This window comes from Meles meles, chromosome 19 (genome assembly GCF_922984935.1).
Source record: "Meles meles chromosome 19, mMelMel3.1 paternal haplotype, whole genome shotgun sequence".
Taxonomy (NCBI): Eukaryota; Metazoa; Chordata; class Mammalia; order Carnivora; family Mustelidae; genus Meles; species Meles meles.
Genome location: NC_060084.1, coordinates 47170115 through 47185361, shown reverse-complemented (window position 1 = coordinate 47185361; position 15247 = coordinate 47170115). Strand labels below are relative to the sequence as shown.

General features: G+C 53.6%; 1 protein-coding gene across 2 annotated transcripts in view; it reads right to left on the bottom strand.

Annotated features, from left to right (window-relative positions):
* Positions 1–214: 214 nt before the first annotated feature.
* GRIK5 (glutamate ionotropic receptor kainate type subunit 5) overlaps positions 215–15247 on the bottom strand; it is a 50471-nt gene continuing 35438 nt past the window's right edge. The window contains exons 16-20 of one of the 2 annotated variants that reach the window (XM_045987609.1): positions 7962–8127; positions 6965–7190; positions 4989–5117; positions 4772–4893; positions 215–1424 (exon numbers count right to left, since the gene is read on the bottom strand). In XM_045987609.1, the coding sequence (XP_045843565.1) occupies positions 996–1424; positions 4772–4893; positions 4989–5117; positions 6965–7190; positions 7962–8127 (1072 nt within the window). In that variant the 3' untranslated portion in view covers positions 215–995. The remainder of the gene's footprint in view (positions 1425–4771; positions 4894–4988; positions 5118–6964; positions 7191–7961; positions 8128–15247) is intronic. The other variant, XM_045987610.1, reaches the window with a different exon arrangement.

The following is a 15247-nucleotide window of genomic DNA, read 5'->3' as shown; positions in this document are numbered from 1 at the left end:
CGGGCGTACACACACATGTTCACAATTAAAAAGTCACCAGATCACCCTGGCCCCAGCACACACTTGTCACTGTGTGACCACACCAGGCACTGCCACACTAAGCAGTTCTCTAGCCTCCCCACCCCCCAATCCCATCTGGTTTCTTTCTGTGTCTCTGTTTCCTGGTGTCTCCGCCTCTCCAGATCCCTGCATCTTTCTCCATCTGTCTCAGGGTCTCTGTCACAACCTCCTTCTGTCCTGAGAGAAGGTCAGTGGAGAGGGGCCAGCTGCCAGGACCTGGGCTGACCTGCTGCCTGAGGGCAGGGCCCAAGGGTGAAGAGAGTCCAGGAGTGACCATCCAGTGTGAGGTTCTCAGCAGATTCCCTGGGGAGCCCAAGGCTTTAATGTCCTCACATCCCCAGGAAATGAGACCCAGGTATCCCCAGTTTTGGGGTTTTGTTCTTTTTTTTATTCCAACAGGGACCAGGGGTGTGGCAGGGGGAGGGATGGGGGCCCAACTGACCTCCTCCCTGGGGGGGTCTCATAGAAATTCTGAGGTTTCTCCCCAAAAAAAAGAGAGAAAGAGAAGAGTTGAGGGGCGCCAGGGGACACCCATCTGCCCAGAAGCCCTCCCCTCCTCCAGAAGTAGGGAGGGCTCTGTCAAGTCTTGGGGAGCCTGAGCAGTCCCAGGCTGGGGCTCTCCTCGCGGACTGCTTTCCGCTTCTGGAATGGCCCTGCAGTCCCTGGCCCCTGAAGTCCTCGGTTCCTGCGCTCATGTCCGCAGTCGGGGGCGGCGTGCAGGGTCCGCGGCACCCTCTGGCGAGTCCACTAGGGGGCGCAGGCAGGCTCCGGAGCCGGGCCTCGGACTTCACCGTGAGCCGAAGGCAAAATCGCCGCGTCCGGCGTACGGGACGCAAGTCCCGTCCCTTGTCCACTGGGGAAACGGCGGCGGCCCGGGCCTGGGGCGGGCCTCGTCCCTGCAATCAGTCCGGCCGCCAGCCCGGCTCCGCCCGTGGTCACTCGTGCTCGGTCAGCTCTCGGGGGCCGGTGGGGCCCGGCCGCGGCCGGGGCGGACTGGTGGCTTCGGCAGGGGCACCTAAGCCACGCGGGGGCGCGCCGGCCCCGGACGCCCGCAGCGCCTGGATGCGCCGACACTCCTGGCAGACGCGCACGTGGGTGCAGGGCGTGGGGGCGAGGGGCCGGGCCCCGCCAGGCGGCCCCGGGTCGTCCAGGAGGCGCTGGGGGCCCCCGTGCGCGCCGCCCCCATCCCCGCCCGCGCCGGCCGAGTAGAGCTTGCCGTTGCTGAGGCGCATCTCGCGGACTGCGCGCAGCGACAGCAGGGCCCGGCTAGGGCCGCCCGGGCGCCGGCGCCGGCGGGAACGCGAAGTCTTGCGGCAAGACACCGCGTGCCGCAGCTCCTGCAGCATCTCCTGGCACACGGACACCTGTGGGCGGCGCAGGGCGGGGCGCGGGGGTCACCGTCCGACCGCCACCCCTCGACCGGCCTCCCCGTCTTCTCTCCGCCCCTACCACCCCCAGCTCCATCCCTCTTCACCGTTACCCTCACCTCTCCGCCTCTCCAGCCTGTCTCTCCGCTTCCCTCGCCCCTTCCATTCTCAGGGTTTCTCCCCGAGTCCGCCCTCGCCTCCTATCTCGGCTCCTCGCTTTCCCTTTCTTATCACTGCTGAGTCTCGGACCACCTCCTGCTTGTTTTCCATCATCTGCCTCTCGTTCATGCTACCATTATTGCAAGACATTTACTGAGCCCCGGCTGCATGCAGAGAACAAAACAGAGGGAAGTCCCTGCCCTCCTGGAGGTTGATTTCCAGCGTGCAGAGACAAAAAAAAGAAAAAAAGTAAAAAAGAAAGAAAAAGAAAAAGAAAAAAGAAAAAAAACCCAAAACCAAAAAACCGCAAAACAACAAAGCTGTAAATGGAGGTAGCAGGTTAGCTGGTGATGAGTGCTTTGGGGAAAAATAAAAGAAGGGAAGAGAGGTGGGAGGCCATGCTGCATCTGGAGTAGGGAAGTCGGGGAACACTAATGGCAAAGAGGAGCTTTAGTGAGACTGAAAGACAGTGTGGGGTGAGCCCTGGAGCCTGGGAGGAGGGCAAGCAGGTACCTCAGCAAGGACAGAGGTGCTGGGGGCGGGTGCAGGGGAGAACCACCAGGGTGGCTGGACTGGGGATGCAGGGGGACAGAGGGAGAAGAGGAGGTCAGAGGAGCAATGGGGTCCCTGGGCTGCTGTGAGGGTTTGGCTTTTTCCCAGTGAGGTGGAGGCACTGGGGAGCTTTGAGGACTGTGATACTTTCACTATGTTGAGAATAGACTAGGAAGGCCAAGGGCAAGCCGAGGGGTAGTGGCCAAGGAGGTGAGAAGGCGCTGGATTCTGGGTCTATTTCAAAGGTGGAGCCAACAGAACTGGCTGAGATGGAGAGGAGGCTGAAGGGTAATCACACCATGGCCTGAGCAGGCGGAATGTCGGCGGTGTCTGGTGCATGGGCAGGAGCCCTGCACTGGCCACGTGACACTCCGTAGGCTCTCTGTCAGACGTGCACAGGGAGACTGGAGTATGGGGCTGAGTGTACAAAGCCTGGGTCCAGGGAGAGCCCCCCAGGAGGGAGGCACATGGGGGGCTTAAGGCAGGTAGCCTCCAGGGTCCTGCCCCCCAGTGTTCCCACCCTCCGGAATCCCCTCTGCCTTTGGATTGGGGCTGCTGTGTGACCGACAGACGAAAGCTAGTCAGCTGTTGGCCTCTGCTGGGTTTGCCCTTGGATCACTCTCTCTGGGGGAAGTCAGCTGCCACGGTGTGAGGACACCCAAGCAGCCCTATGGAGAGGTCCCCGTGGGAGGAACTGAGGCCTCCTGCCCCTGCCAGGCGAGTGTGTGTTCCTCCTGTTCATTACTCTGTCTCAGAATGTTCTGACATCTTAAAAACCTTGCTGGCCAGGGAGAGACTGGCCCTCCCAGAGCTAGACAATTCTTAGGGATAGCAAAGGGCTGGGAGCCCACCTTTTATATGCAAACCAAGCAATCCCAATACCTCTGTGGCCCCCACCCCAGCCCCCCACCCACTTAACCTAACTCTCATACCCAGCTCCCCTAAATCATCCAGGGCCAGGTACACACCACTAGAGACCAGCCCTCTAGCCCAGAGCCCACTGACATTATTGACATCAGCCAATTCTAAGCTGCTTTCCCCGCCAGCCTTGCCTTTCATGCAGAAACCCCAGTGAAGCCTGTGGCCCAGGCTGTCCCCCAGCTCCAGCCCCTGACCAAACCTGGTGCTACCCCTGTGGCCCAGTGGGGTGTGGCATGACTCCTCCTGGGAAATATAAGTAAATAAGAATCTTCTTTCAATGGCATTGGCCTCTCCGTGTCATCACTTAGTCACCTCCTTAAATCAAAATCCTACAAGTGCATAGGGAGACAATAGGCCACCTTGGAAGTGCACCCTCTGGCTCCAGGCAGGCCTTTGGCCAACAGCATGACCATGACCTCACTAGAGACCCTGGCAGCTAGAACCACTGAGCCAACCCGCTCCCAGACTTCTGACCCATGGAAACTGTAAACTGATGCTAAGTGTGCTGCTCGACGCTGCTATGTCTTAGGGTGATCTACAGTAATAAGTAACTAATACGGGTCATCAGCACAGCGGTGGTCTCACAAATCATTTTGTTGGGTGGGATCACCAAGGGGCAGGAGAAAGCCAGAGAAGAGTCCAGGAAGGAGCCCTAGGGGCCCTGACAAAGGACTGGTTACAGAAGAAGGAGAAAAATGAGGCATGAGCCTGGAGGAGAGGGTTTTAGGACCGTGATCAGTTATGCTGAAGCCTATCACTACCTCACATATGGTGAGGCCTGAAACTCGGGCAGCAGATCCCGGCCGTGGGATGACGAGTGGTGACGAGTGGCTTCAGTGCGGACGTGGGGACAACAGCTGGATGGGAGCATGTTCAAGAGAGAATGCAGGAGGGGGACTGAAGCAGCAGACAGATACGCTCTTTCAAGGTTGTAAGGTTAGGGGAGAAGTGGGGTGGTGTCTGGGAGGGGAAGTGGGGTCAAGAGAAATTTCTGGAGCATGGGAGAGATGACAGCATGTTTGTATGCAGGTAGCCTTGATCCAACAGAGAGGAGGAAACTGATGTTGGGGGGAGGGTGCAGAGAACCATAGAGGAATGTCCTTTGCAAGAGAGGAGATGGGGGCACTGGGGAGGGCACCTTAGCGGGAGTATGTACGTTGCCTCGGAGTAACTAACCAGGTTGTGGAGAAAGCAGGCAGGTGCCCAGATGGGAAGTCTGCATGCTTTCCTTGGGCTCCTCCGCTTTTCTCAGGGAAATGGAAGTGAGGTGGTCAGCCCAGATGAGGAGGGGGAGGGGCTGGGAGGGGAGGTGGAAGGCCACAGGAGCATGCAGGGGCAGGGGCAGGAGATGGAGGAGTGTCACTGGGCAGCAGCTGAGACCAGCCTGCCACCTTCCGGCCCCACCCACATCTCGTTTCTCCTGGCTTCACCCCTGCCCCTCGGGTATCCTTCTCCCTCCTTTCCCCCTCATCCTCAGCTCTGTCCCTGCAGCTTTCCCTTCTCTGGCCTTCCTCACACCTGGCTCCCCTCTCCCTTCTGTCTGCACCCACTTCTTTTGAACCCCCTCCGCCCCAGGGGTCTCTCAGGTCATGCCCCCCCACACACTCCCAGTCCCTTACTGCCTCTGACATTCCTCCAGGAAGGCCACAATCTCCACGCCCCTCCACCCCGGGGAACACTCCCCCCCCCACCCTCTTTGCAAACCCCCTCACCTCTTCAGACTCTGCCGACCTCCGCGTGGACCATATGAATTCCATGACCGCCACGAAGACAGCAATGATGAGACCACAGATGAGCACAACAAAAATGCCACCAATGTTCTCCATGCCCAGACCTGGGGGTGGAGGGGGAAAGCCAGGGGGTCGGGGCTGTGTGGGCACGGGGGCCGCAGGGGGCTTGGGGAATGGCACGGTGCATGGGGCCGCTGACCTTTAGCTCGATGATCCTCCTCCTTGGGGCACCGGCCCCCCTCCCACCACTTGCGCTTCAGGATCTCCAGCCGGTTGTTCTCCTGTAGCTGCAGGATGGCCAAGGTGATCTCATCCCGGAATGGGGAGCCTGGACCAGACACACAAGGGGGTGACTGGCCATTGGGGCCCTGAAACGCCTCCCACCCAAACCCCTACCATGCCCTCAGTACGGCCCTTCCTCCGGCCTCCGCCACACCCCCAGGTCCTCTGCCCACCTTCGAGTCTGACTACTGCTTGCCTTGACCTCCCCTGCAACCGCCCTGGGCCATGCCCCCCTACACCGCAGGTCACATTTGTGACGGTCGCCTCCCTGCAGCTTTCCTCACCTCCCACCCAGGCTCTTCCTAACACAGTCAGAAACTGAGTCCTAGATCTTGTCTCTCTGGTGCTCAAAATTCTCCAGTGGCTTCCCGATGCAGAGAGAACCCGATCCTCCTCTCAGCCTAGAGATTCTGGGTTCACTCAACCTGCCCCCGCCCCCGTCCTCTGGGGGTCTTTCTGCCCCCCCCCCCGCCCCCCTACCCCAGGCTTGCAGCTCTGGCCACACCAGCCTCCGGGCTGTTCTTGAGTCCTCTAGACACAATCCCACCTTCACACTTCTGCCTGGAATGTTCCTTCCTTCACATCATCCAGGGCTCTACTCACATGGTACCTCAAGGGATCTCTGGTCAACTTCTAAGCACCCTCCTCCCCGTCAGTCCCGTCCCCTGAATTTACTTTGGAGCAGTTGTGACCACCCTATATGGCTTTATAAAGCCAGGTGTTTACTGTCTGCCTGCTGTCTGCGCACCCCTGGCAGGAGGTGGGGGGCTCGGCAGCTCCCTGGTCTGGGATCCCAGCATGCAGTAGGTGCCCAGCACACAGTAGGGCATCCGCCAGTCTGCTCGTGAATGATTCTCTGCTGCATGGCTTCAGCCACGGACCCCTTCTCTCCTCCCTACCCTCAGACCCTCGCCTTAAGCCACCCTTAGGTCCCAAACACCCCACACATGTCCTACCCCGAACTCATTTCTTCATTCGCTATGGCACCTCTCAAGCCCCTGCCAAGGGCCAGGAACGAGAGCCGTGGGCAAGTGGAGGGATTACTATTTATCATGCACCCACTACGTGCCAGATCCTTGGTTTAGAGGCATTAATTCGAGGCCCTCCTGATCCTGGTTATTATCAGGTGTTACCGCCCCTTCTTCTGGATGGGGCAGGTGACATTCTTGCCCAAGGTCATGCACAGAGTCAGGGAGGGAGCCAGGATTTGACTCCAGGTCAGTGTGACTCCACAGGCTGCCCCCCACAGCACTGGGCTAGCCTGCTTCCCTGGGCCAGCCCTGCGAGAAGCACGGAGCGGCTAAGATTTAAGGTCATTGGTTACATAGCAATAGAGAACTAACGGCAGTCGGGGGCAGAGAGATGGATTTAAAAGCCAAGATGTCAAGGTTTGGTGACAAAATTGGTGGGTTTCCAGCACTGGGCCCTGGAAAAGCAGGTCCAAGTCTCCTTGGCAGATCCACCCATCCCTCCCTCAGGAACCCCTTCTTCCTCCCCAACCTTCCCTTCCTCCCTCCCTCCTCTATCCATCATCCGTATTCTCAGCACCCCCTGAGCCAGGCTGTGGGTTCCATGCAGAGAACATGGCCCATAAAACCAGGTCTTCACCCTCAAGGAATCCTCAGGCCACAAGGGAAGGTGGCAGGTGTCACGGCCCATAGGCGCTGGGTCTGCACCCAGTCTCACCGGGCTCTCCCAGCGGCCGTGCAAGGCCGGAACTGACTGCTGCTAGACCCGTGTTTGCAGCCCAAGTGTGGAGGTTCGGGACGGTGGCACGCAGCCAGGATGCCATGCAAGACATGCACGACACACCCAGCCTGCCGCAGGGAGGGCATGGCCCTGGATGCTCCCCTGCCCCGCACCCCTTGCTCGTCGGGCCCCACAGCTCCCTACCCAGCGGCATGCCGATGCCGTAGCCCTTGGTGTCGAGGAGGCCCCCGATCTGGGTGAGGTTGCAGTTGAGCCGCCGGTGGTACTCGTTCATGGTGGACTCAAGCAGGAAGGCGTAGCGGGAGTTGAGGACGCGGGCAATGCCTTCCTCCGTGCTCTTGACAAACACACTGGGCTGCTTGGACTGCATGTAGTTCCACATGCGCTGGTACGTCTGGTACCGCGAGTTCTGGCCATAGGGGGTACAAGGGGACGTCAGGGGTGGGTCTGTCCCCTCAGTCCTGCCCCCTGCCCTCTAGGAGGCTTCTCTCAACCGGAGAGTGAGCAAGGAGACCAGAGGGAGACAGAAAGAGCCAAAGGCAGAGCAGAGGGATGAGACAGTTCAAGTCCAGGTCCAAGTCATCCACACGCCCACCAGTCCAGTGAGGACCCGAGCACCAAAGGCTTGGGAAGAAGGGGCCACAGTCTATTCTCCAGCCCGTCTTCTCTCTTTCACTCCTGGGTCTGACTTGGCCTGACACCCAGCCATCTTCCCAGCATTCCCAGGCCTTACGTGCCGAAGCTCAATCCCAAATTTACCCAGGGCCCAGCCTGAGCCGGAAAGACCTGTGTCCCTGCCAAACAGGACAGTTTACTTCCTTCAGGCCCTGCAGGAACCTCCTGGGAAATGCCTCGCCCTGCCCCAGTTACAGCCCTGAGGCTTCACAAGCCTGGGGTGGGGGGCATGCAGAGGCCAGGCTGGGGATGCCTATCCCGCTATGGCTCCCGACACCTGTCCTCCTTCTTTGATCTGAGGTCCAGACACTGCTCTACCCTGGTGCCCTACAGGCTCTCCCGAGAGCTCAGCAATCTCCCAGACCTACTTCTCTGGTCTCACAGCTGCTCCCCAGTCTCCCAAACTGTCGCAACCGTCTGTCTGACCCAGGAGGCCCTGCCCAGCCCCACCCAGGGTGGCTATGCGTGGAAGGGACAGCAGGCCCAGGTGACTCAAAGACCCCACCTGAAAGAAGGTCATGGTGGACCCAGCATGGATCGTGCCGTACTCAATGTTGGTCTGGTCGGCCAGGTCGTCGGCTGATTCCACGGGCACCTCCATGCGCTGCACGGTGAGGAAGGCGGCCAGGTTGGCCGTGTAGGAGGAGATGATGATCAAGGTGAAAGCCCACCTGAAGGGTAAAATGAGCCAGAGTCTGGAGCCGTGCCTGCCAACCTCCCACTGTGGCCGTGCGCCCTGTCGGCGGTGCCCCTCAGTGACCTCGGCGTCTAGAAGGCTCTGCAACTGCTGACTCTTGGGAAGGCTGGGAGCACAGATGCTGGGGCCTGACTCTCTGGGTTTAATGTTGCTTCCAGAGAGTTCCATTTCCAGAAATAAGAGAATAAGGTACCCAGAAAAAACCCTTCCACTGTGAGTAACTCGAAAACTGGACAGACTATAGAAAACTATTTAAAGACCTAGGACAATAGGCATCACAGGACTGTAATCCCTGGCAGGGTGGGGAATGAAGTGAGACGTATCATTGCCCAGGCTGCCTGGCTGAATTTAATTTACAGGCTGCGGTGCCAGGAAGGGAAACCCAGTCTGGCAATCTCACTGAGTTGCAGAGTGCGGATCAGAGAGGCCAACACGGCTAGAATTTGTGGGACAGAGAATCCAAGAAGAGGGAGATGCACAGGGAGAGAAGCTTCCAGAAATCTGCTCAGAGTCCCCTTGAATCTTTGGCTGATTACCAATCTGTGTACACTTAGGGAAAAACTCCAAGAAATCAGAGAAGAACTGCTTTCAAAGACAACAATCAGGGGCGCCTGGGTGGCTCAGTCGGTTAAGTGTCTGCTTCAGCTCAGGTCATGATCTCCAAGTCTTGGGATGGAGCCCCACATAGGGCTCCCTGCTCAGCGGTGAGCCTGCTTCTCCCTCTTCCACACCCCCTGCTTGTGCTCTCACTCTCTCTCTGCCAAATAAATAAATTCTTAAAAAAAAAAAAGACATACAACAATTCCCAGGGTTCACACAGGGCTGGTGTGAACTTTGAGCTCTTTCCAGTCAGAGTAGTGAGATCTCACTGAACACATGAGACATTCAGCAAAGACCCCAAAGGACAACACATTACAAACAGAGTTAAGTCAGCCCTAGAATATAAAGGCCATGCAGAACTGCCCTCGAAGAGCTGAAAAATAGGCCTAAAAAGGATCAAAATTATCCACAAGGAACTTAACTGCCTGCCAGAGGAAGTTGGAGACTCTCTAAAGTAATATATTCAACAATGTAAACAATGTAAAATTCACAATGTCTGTCATTCAGGGGGGAGGAGTCAAGATGGCGGAGAAGTAGCAGCACAATGTCTGTCATTCAGTAAAAAATTACCAGATATGCAAATGTGCAGGGAAGGGGGCCCCTGGGTGGTGCAGTGGGTTAAGCATCTGACTCTCGGTTTCAGTTCAGGTCTGAGCTCAGGGTTGTGAGATCAAGCCTCACATCGGGCTCTGGGCTCACCTCGGAGTCTCCTAAAGTATCTCTCACCCTCTCCCTTTGACCCTCCTCGCTCGCTCTCAAATAAATAAATCAATCTTTAAAAAAAGGAAACAAACAAAGGTGCAGGAAATGGTGAGAGAAAAAATCACTCAATTGAAACAGACCCAGAACTGGCAGAATGATGGAATTAGCAGATTAGGGTATTAAATAGCTATTATGGATATATTCAGAATTCTCAAGGATATAAAGAAAAACTGGAATGTAACTAGAGAGAAATATTTAAAAAGGAGCAAATGGAACATCCAGAGATTAAATAGATGACATCCGAGTGGGAAATTTTACTGGAAGGGATTACATAGATCAGATACTGCAGCAGAAAAGACCAGAGAATTGGAAGACAGCAATAGAATCTATTCACATTGACGTCAGAGAGGGGGAAAAGTGACTGACAATGAGCACAAAGCTTGAGTGGCCTGTTGAATAGTATCAAGTGGTCTTTACCTATGTGATTGGAATCCCATAAGGAGAGAAAAGGAAGGGGATAAGAGGAAAAAGTATTTGAAGAAGTAGTGGTCAAAGCATTTTCAAATCGGATAAAAATTATAAACTGGCAGATCTAAAAAGTTCAATGAAACCAAAGTAGGATAAACACACACACACATAAAACCCACCAAATCACGGTACAATCAATCACTGAAAACCAGTGATAAGGAGAATATTTTTTTTTTCTTTTTTAGAGAGAGCCTATGTGCCGGGGGCTGGGTGGGCTGAGGGAGAGAGAGAATATTAAGCAGGCTCTATACTCTGCGCGGAGACTGACGCAGGGCCGTCTCACACCTGAGATCGTGACCTGAGCCAAAATCAAGAGTCAGACGCTTAACCAACTGAGCCACCCAGGTGCCCCTAAAGAATATCTTAAAAGCAGCCAGAACTCTCTTTCTCTCTCAAACACAGAAATCTTAAAAAAAAAAAAAAAAAAAAAAAAGTGTACAGTGGGCGCCCGGGTGGCTTAGTCTTGTAAGCATCCGATTTGGTTTTGGCTGACGTTGTGATCTCAGGGTCATGAGATCGAGCCCCATGTCAGGCTTCCTCAGTGCGGACTCTGCTTAGGATTATTTTCTCCTTCTGCCACTCCCTCCTGTGCTCTTTCTTGTTCTCTCACTCAAATAAATAAATCTTTTTTTAAAAAAAGGTTTTAGTCATTTATTTGACACAGAGAGAGACAGCAAGAGAGGGAATTAAAGCAGGGGGAGTGGGAGAGGGAGAAGCAGGCTTCCCGCTGAGCAGGGAGCCCGATGCGGGGCTCCATCCCAGGACCTTGAGATCATGACCTGAGCCAAAGGCAGATGCTTAATGATTGAGCCACCCAGGTCCCCCTCAAATAAAGAAATCTTTAAGAAAAGAAGTGGGATACCTGAGTGGCTCAGTCAGTTAAGCATCTACCTTCAGCTCAGGTCATAACCCAAGGTTCTGGGATCGAGCCCCATATCAGGCTCTCTGCTCGGCAGGGACCCTGCTTCTCCCTCTCCCTCTGCCTGCCTCTCTGCCTACTTGTGTCTCTATCTGTCAAATAAATAAATAAAATCTTAAAAAGAATTTTTTTAAAAGCAGCCAGAAGGGAGGAAAACATACATGAAGAATCAAAATTAAAGTGACAACACACTTCTTATCAGAGTCAGGAGACCATGCAACAATGTGCTGAAAGGGAAAAACAACCTGTCAATCTTATATTCTGTATCAGTCAAAAAGATCCTTCAAAGAAGAAAACACACTAGCAAATTTTTCATACAAACAAAAAAGTAGGAGAATTAATATATTTTTTTAAAGATTTTACTTATTTATTTGACAGAGAGAGATGGAGAGCGGGAACATAAGCAGGGAGAGTAGGAGAGGGAGAAGCAGGCTCTTGGCTGAACAGGGAACTGATGTGGGGCTCGATCCCAAGATCCTGGTGTCATGACCTGAGCCAAAGGCAGAGGTTCTAGCCTCACACTGGATGTAGAGATTACTTAAAAATAAAATCTCTTTCAGGTGCCTGGGTGGCTCAGTCGGTTAACTATCTGCCTTTGGCTCAGGTCATGATCCCAGGGTCCTAGGATCAAATCCTGCATCGGGCTCCCTGTTCAGTGGTGAGCCTGTTTCTCCCTCTCCTACCCACCAACCCCCAACTCATGCTGTCTCTCTCAAATAAATAAAGAAAATGTTTTTAAAAATAAAATAAAAGACATTTACCGTTTAAACACACACACAGATAAACCTCATATGTTGTAAGGTTCATAAGATAAACAGAAGTAATACATATGGGAGGGAGGGAATACCGCCGTAATCTCCATCCTATGTGAAGTGGGAGAATGTTACTTGAAATTATTTTGTAATCGATTAAAAAGGCATATTGTAAACCCAAAGCAAGCAACTACTGAGAAAAAAAATTGTAAAAATATACTTCATACGGGCACCTGGATGGTTCAGTTGTTAAGCGGCTGCCATCAGCTCAGGTCACAATCCCAGGGTCCTGGGATCGAAACCCGCATTAGGCTCCCTGCTCAGCAGGAAGCCTGCTTCTCTGTCTCCCACTCCCCCTGCTTGTGTTCCCTCTCTCACTGTGTCTCTCTCTGTCAAACAAATAAAATCTTAAAAAAAAAAAAAAGTATGCTTAATAAAGTCAATAGTGGACATGAAACAGAATTCTAAAAATCTCAATAAATCCAAAGGAAGGCAGGAAAAGAGGGAAAAGGGAGCCAAAAGAGATGGGACAAATTAAAAACAAGTAGCAAGGTGACAGATTTAAGGCCAACCGTAACAGTAATTGCATTTAACATAAGTGATCTCAACCAGGGGTTGGCAAATGATGGCCCACGGGGCAAATCTGTCTTTCTCTTTTTGCACAACCCCCAAGCTAAGGTCTAAAAAGAAATTGAAAGAAGAGCCATACACTTCATGACACATGACATACAAAAGTCAAATTTCGGTGTCACTGTCCATAAATAAAGTTTTATTGGAACACAGCCACACTCATTCATGAGTGTATCATCTCCGGCTCCTTTCACAGTACAGGGCAGAGCAGAGTAGCTGTGACAGAGACCGGATGGCCAGCACAGCCTAAAATGTTTACTATCTGGCCCAATATCAAAAGTTTGCCAACCCTTGCTCCAAGGCCTAAGTCTATGCTGCCTATAAGAAACCCACTTTGGGGGGCGCCTGGGTGGCTCAGTGGGTTAAAGCCTCTGCCTTCAGCTCAGGTCATGATCCCGGAGTCCTGGGATCGAGCCCCGCATTGGGCTCTCTGCTCAGCGGGGAGCCTGCTTCCTCCTCTCTCTCTGCCTGCCTCTCTGCCTGCTTGTGATCTCTGTCTGTCAAATAAATAAATAAAAATCTTTAAAAAAAAAAAAAAAAAAGAAACCCACTTTGGGGGCGCCTGGGTGGCTCAGTGGTTAAAGCCTCTGCCTTTGGCTTGGGTCATGATCCCAGGGTCCTGGGACTGAGTCCTGTATCCGGCTCTCTGCTCAGCAGGGAGCCTGCTTCCCTTCCTCTCTCTCTCTGCCTGCCTGTGATCTCTGTCTGTCAAATGAATAAATAAAATCTTAAAAAAAAAAAAAAAAGAAAGAAAGAAACCCACTTTGGTTTTTTTTTTTTTAAAGATTTATTTATTTGACAGACAGAGATCATAGTAGGCAGAGAGGCAGGCAGAGAGAGAGAGGGGAAACAGGTTCCCTGATGAGCAGAGATCCCGACATGGGGCTCGATCCCAGGATCATGAGATCATGACCTGAGCCAAAGGCAGAGGCTTAACCCGCTGAGCCATCCAGGTGCCCCAAGAAGCCCACTTTAAAGATAATGGTCCAGGTAGGTCAGAAGCAAAGGGATAAGGAAAGATATGCTATACCGACACTAAGCGTAAGAAGGCTAGTGTGGTTAGGAGACCTTGGTGGCTCCGTTGGTTAAGTGTCTGGCTTCCGCTGGGCTCATGTTCTCAGGGTCCTGGGATTGAATCCCGAGTCGGGCTCTGCATTCAGTGCGGGGTCTGCTTGAGATTCTCTCTCTGCCCCTATCCTGACTCACATTCTTCCCCTCTCCTCTCTCAAATAAATAAATGTCTTAAAAAGGAAAGAAAGCAAGCTGAAATGGCTGTATTAATATCAAATAAAGGTAACTTCAGAGCAGACATGTTACCAGGAATAAAGAGAGGCATTATATAATGACGAAGGGATCAATTCATCAAGACAACATAAAAACCCTAAACATTTATGCTTCTAATTATAGAGCTTCAAAATTCATGAAGCAAAAACCGTTAGAACTGAAAAGATTTCTGCACAATTACAGGCGGCAATTTCAGCGTCCCTCTCTCAATAACTGACAGAGCGAGCAGACAGAAGGTCGGTGGGGAGAGAGAAGCCTAAAGTAACACTAGCAGCCTCCAGGCCCTAATTGCTGTTTCCGGCCCACGGCACCCACCCACGGCACAGACAGCGTTTACCAGGACAGACCCTACGCTGAGCTAGAGAACAAGTCTCCATGCATTTCAAAGGAAGAAAATCCTACGGAGAATGTTCTGACCACAGTGGAACTAAACAAGAAATCAATAATACAAAGATCTCTGGAAAATCCCCAAATCCTGGCTCTCTCACTGGCTCGCCATGTGACCTTGGACTCCTCTGCCGAGCAAGGACAAGAGCCGGCTGCCCCTAACAGGGCTGTTGTCAGAGGATGGGCCGCATGGGGCACGGAGCCGTGGGAGGGGATGCACTCACGGCCTTGGGGACTCGGGAGAAGAGGCACCTGCTGACCTCACCACAGAGCCCACTTGTCATACCCTGACCCTGTCTGTCCTCCTGCCTGCGGGGGTCGGGGGGGGGGTGCTGGGAGGACCTCCCAGACCAGCCCCTCCCCCAGCGTTTAATCATGAAGACGGCAGCTACCCTTTGCTGAGCACACAAGCATGGTGCCCAGTTAGGCCCTGGGGTGGGGGTCGAGTGGAGGACAGAGGGATGACTAACACAGCCCCCCAGTGAAAGAAAAATCAAAACCCTACTCACAAAGACGCAGGGTCTGACACAGCTCTCTGGAAACCAAGTCTCTTCAAAGCTACCCCAAGGGCCCATCTTGTTCAGTCAAGACAAAACTACTCAGTGCCCGGTACACAGCAGGGACCACCTCGACCCTGAGGGTACAGTGTGGCTGATTGGTGGTGGTGACTATGGGAGTGGTATGAGGACACTCACGGGGATAGAGCAAGGGGACACAGATGGGGGCCGCCCTGGTTGCTCCTGGTGTCAGTGGGTAGGGGCAGGTGTCCGGCGACAGCCCAGTCCAAATAACAGGGAAAATCCGGTCCATCACTCTCTGAGCCTATCTCCTTGGCACATACAAGCCAACCATGTTTTTGCATGGTTCTAACAGAAACCAAAGTTTCTAGAAACGCATCTGTTGTTCTGACTGAGGAACAACTGGATGTTGTGTTTGAAATTTTGCCAAGAACCCTTCACCGTTTGAAACTCGGGTCTCTGGCAGCGGCCCTGCTCCGGTTTCTGCAGCACCAGACCGAGTTCTTGGAGAAGCTGGACTGGGAAATCGCCACGCTCAGGGTGGTTTGTATTAGTACAAACCTACTCACTGACCAACTATTTTAAAGTGTCAAGTCTCAGATGTTGACACAACTCTATTAAATGGTCTCACTTCTCGTCACTCCTGAGGTACCGGTTAGAAGTCGGTGTGGCCGCCTGACTCCTGCTTTCTGTCCGGGGTGGCCCCGCCCCAACACTGATGCATTGCTGTCCTGCTATCCTACCACAGATCACGTCCCTCTCTCCCCCTTGTAT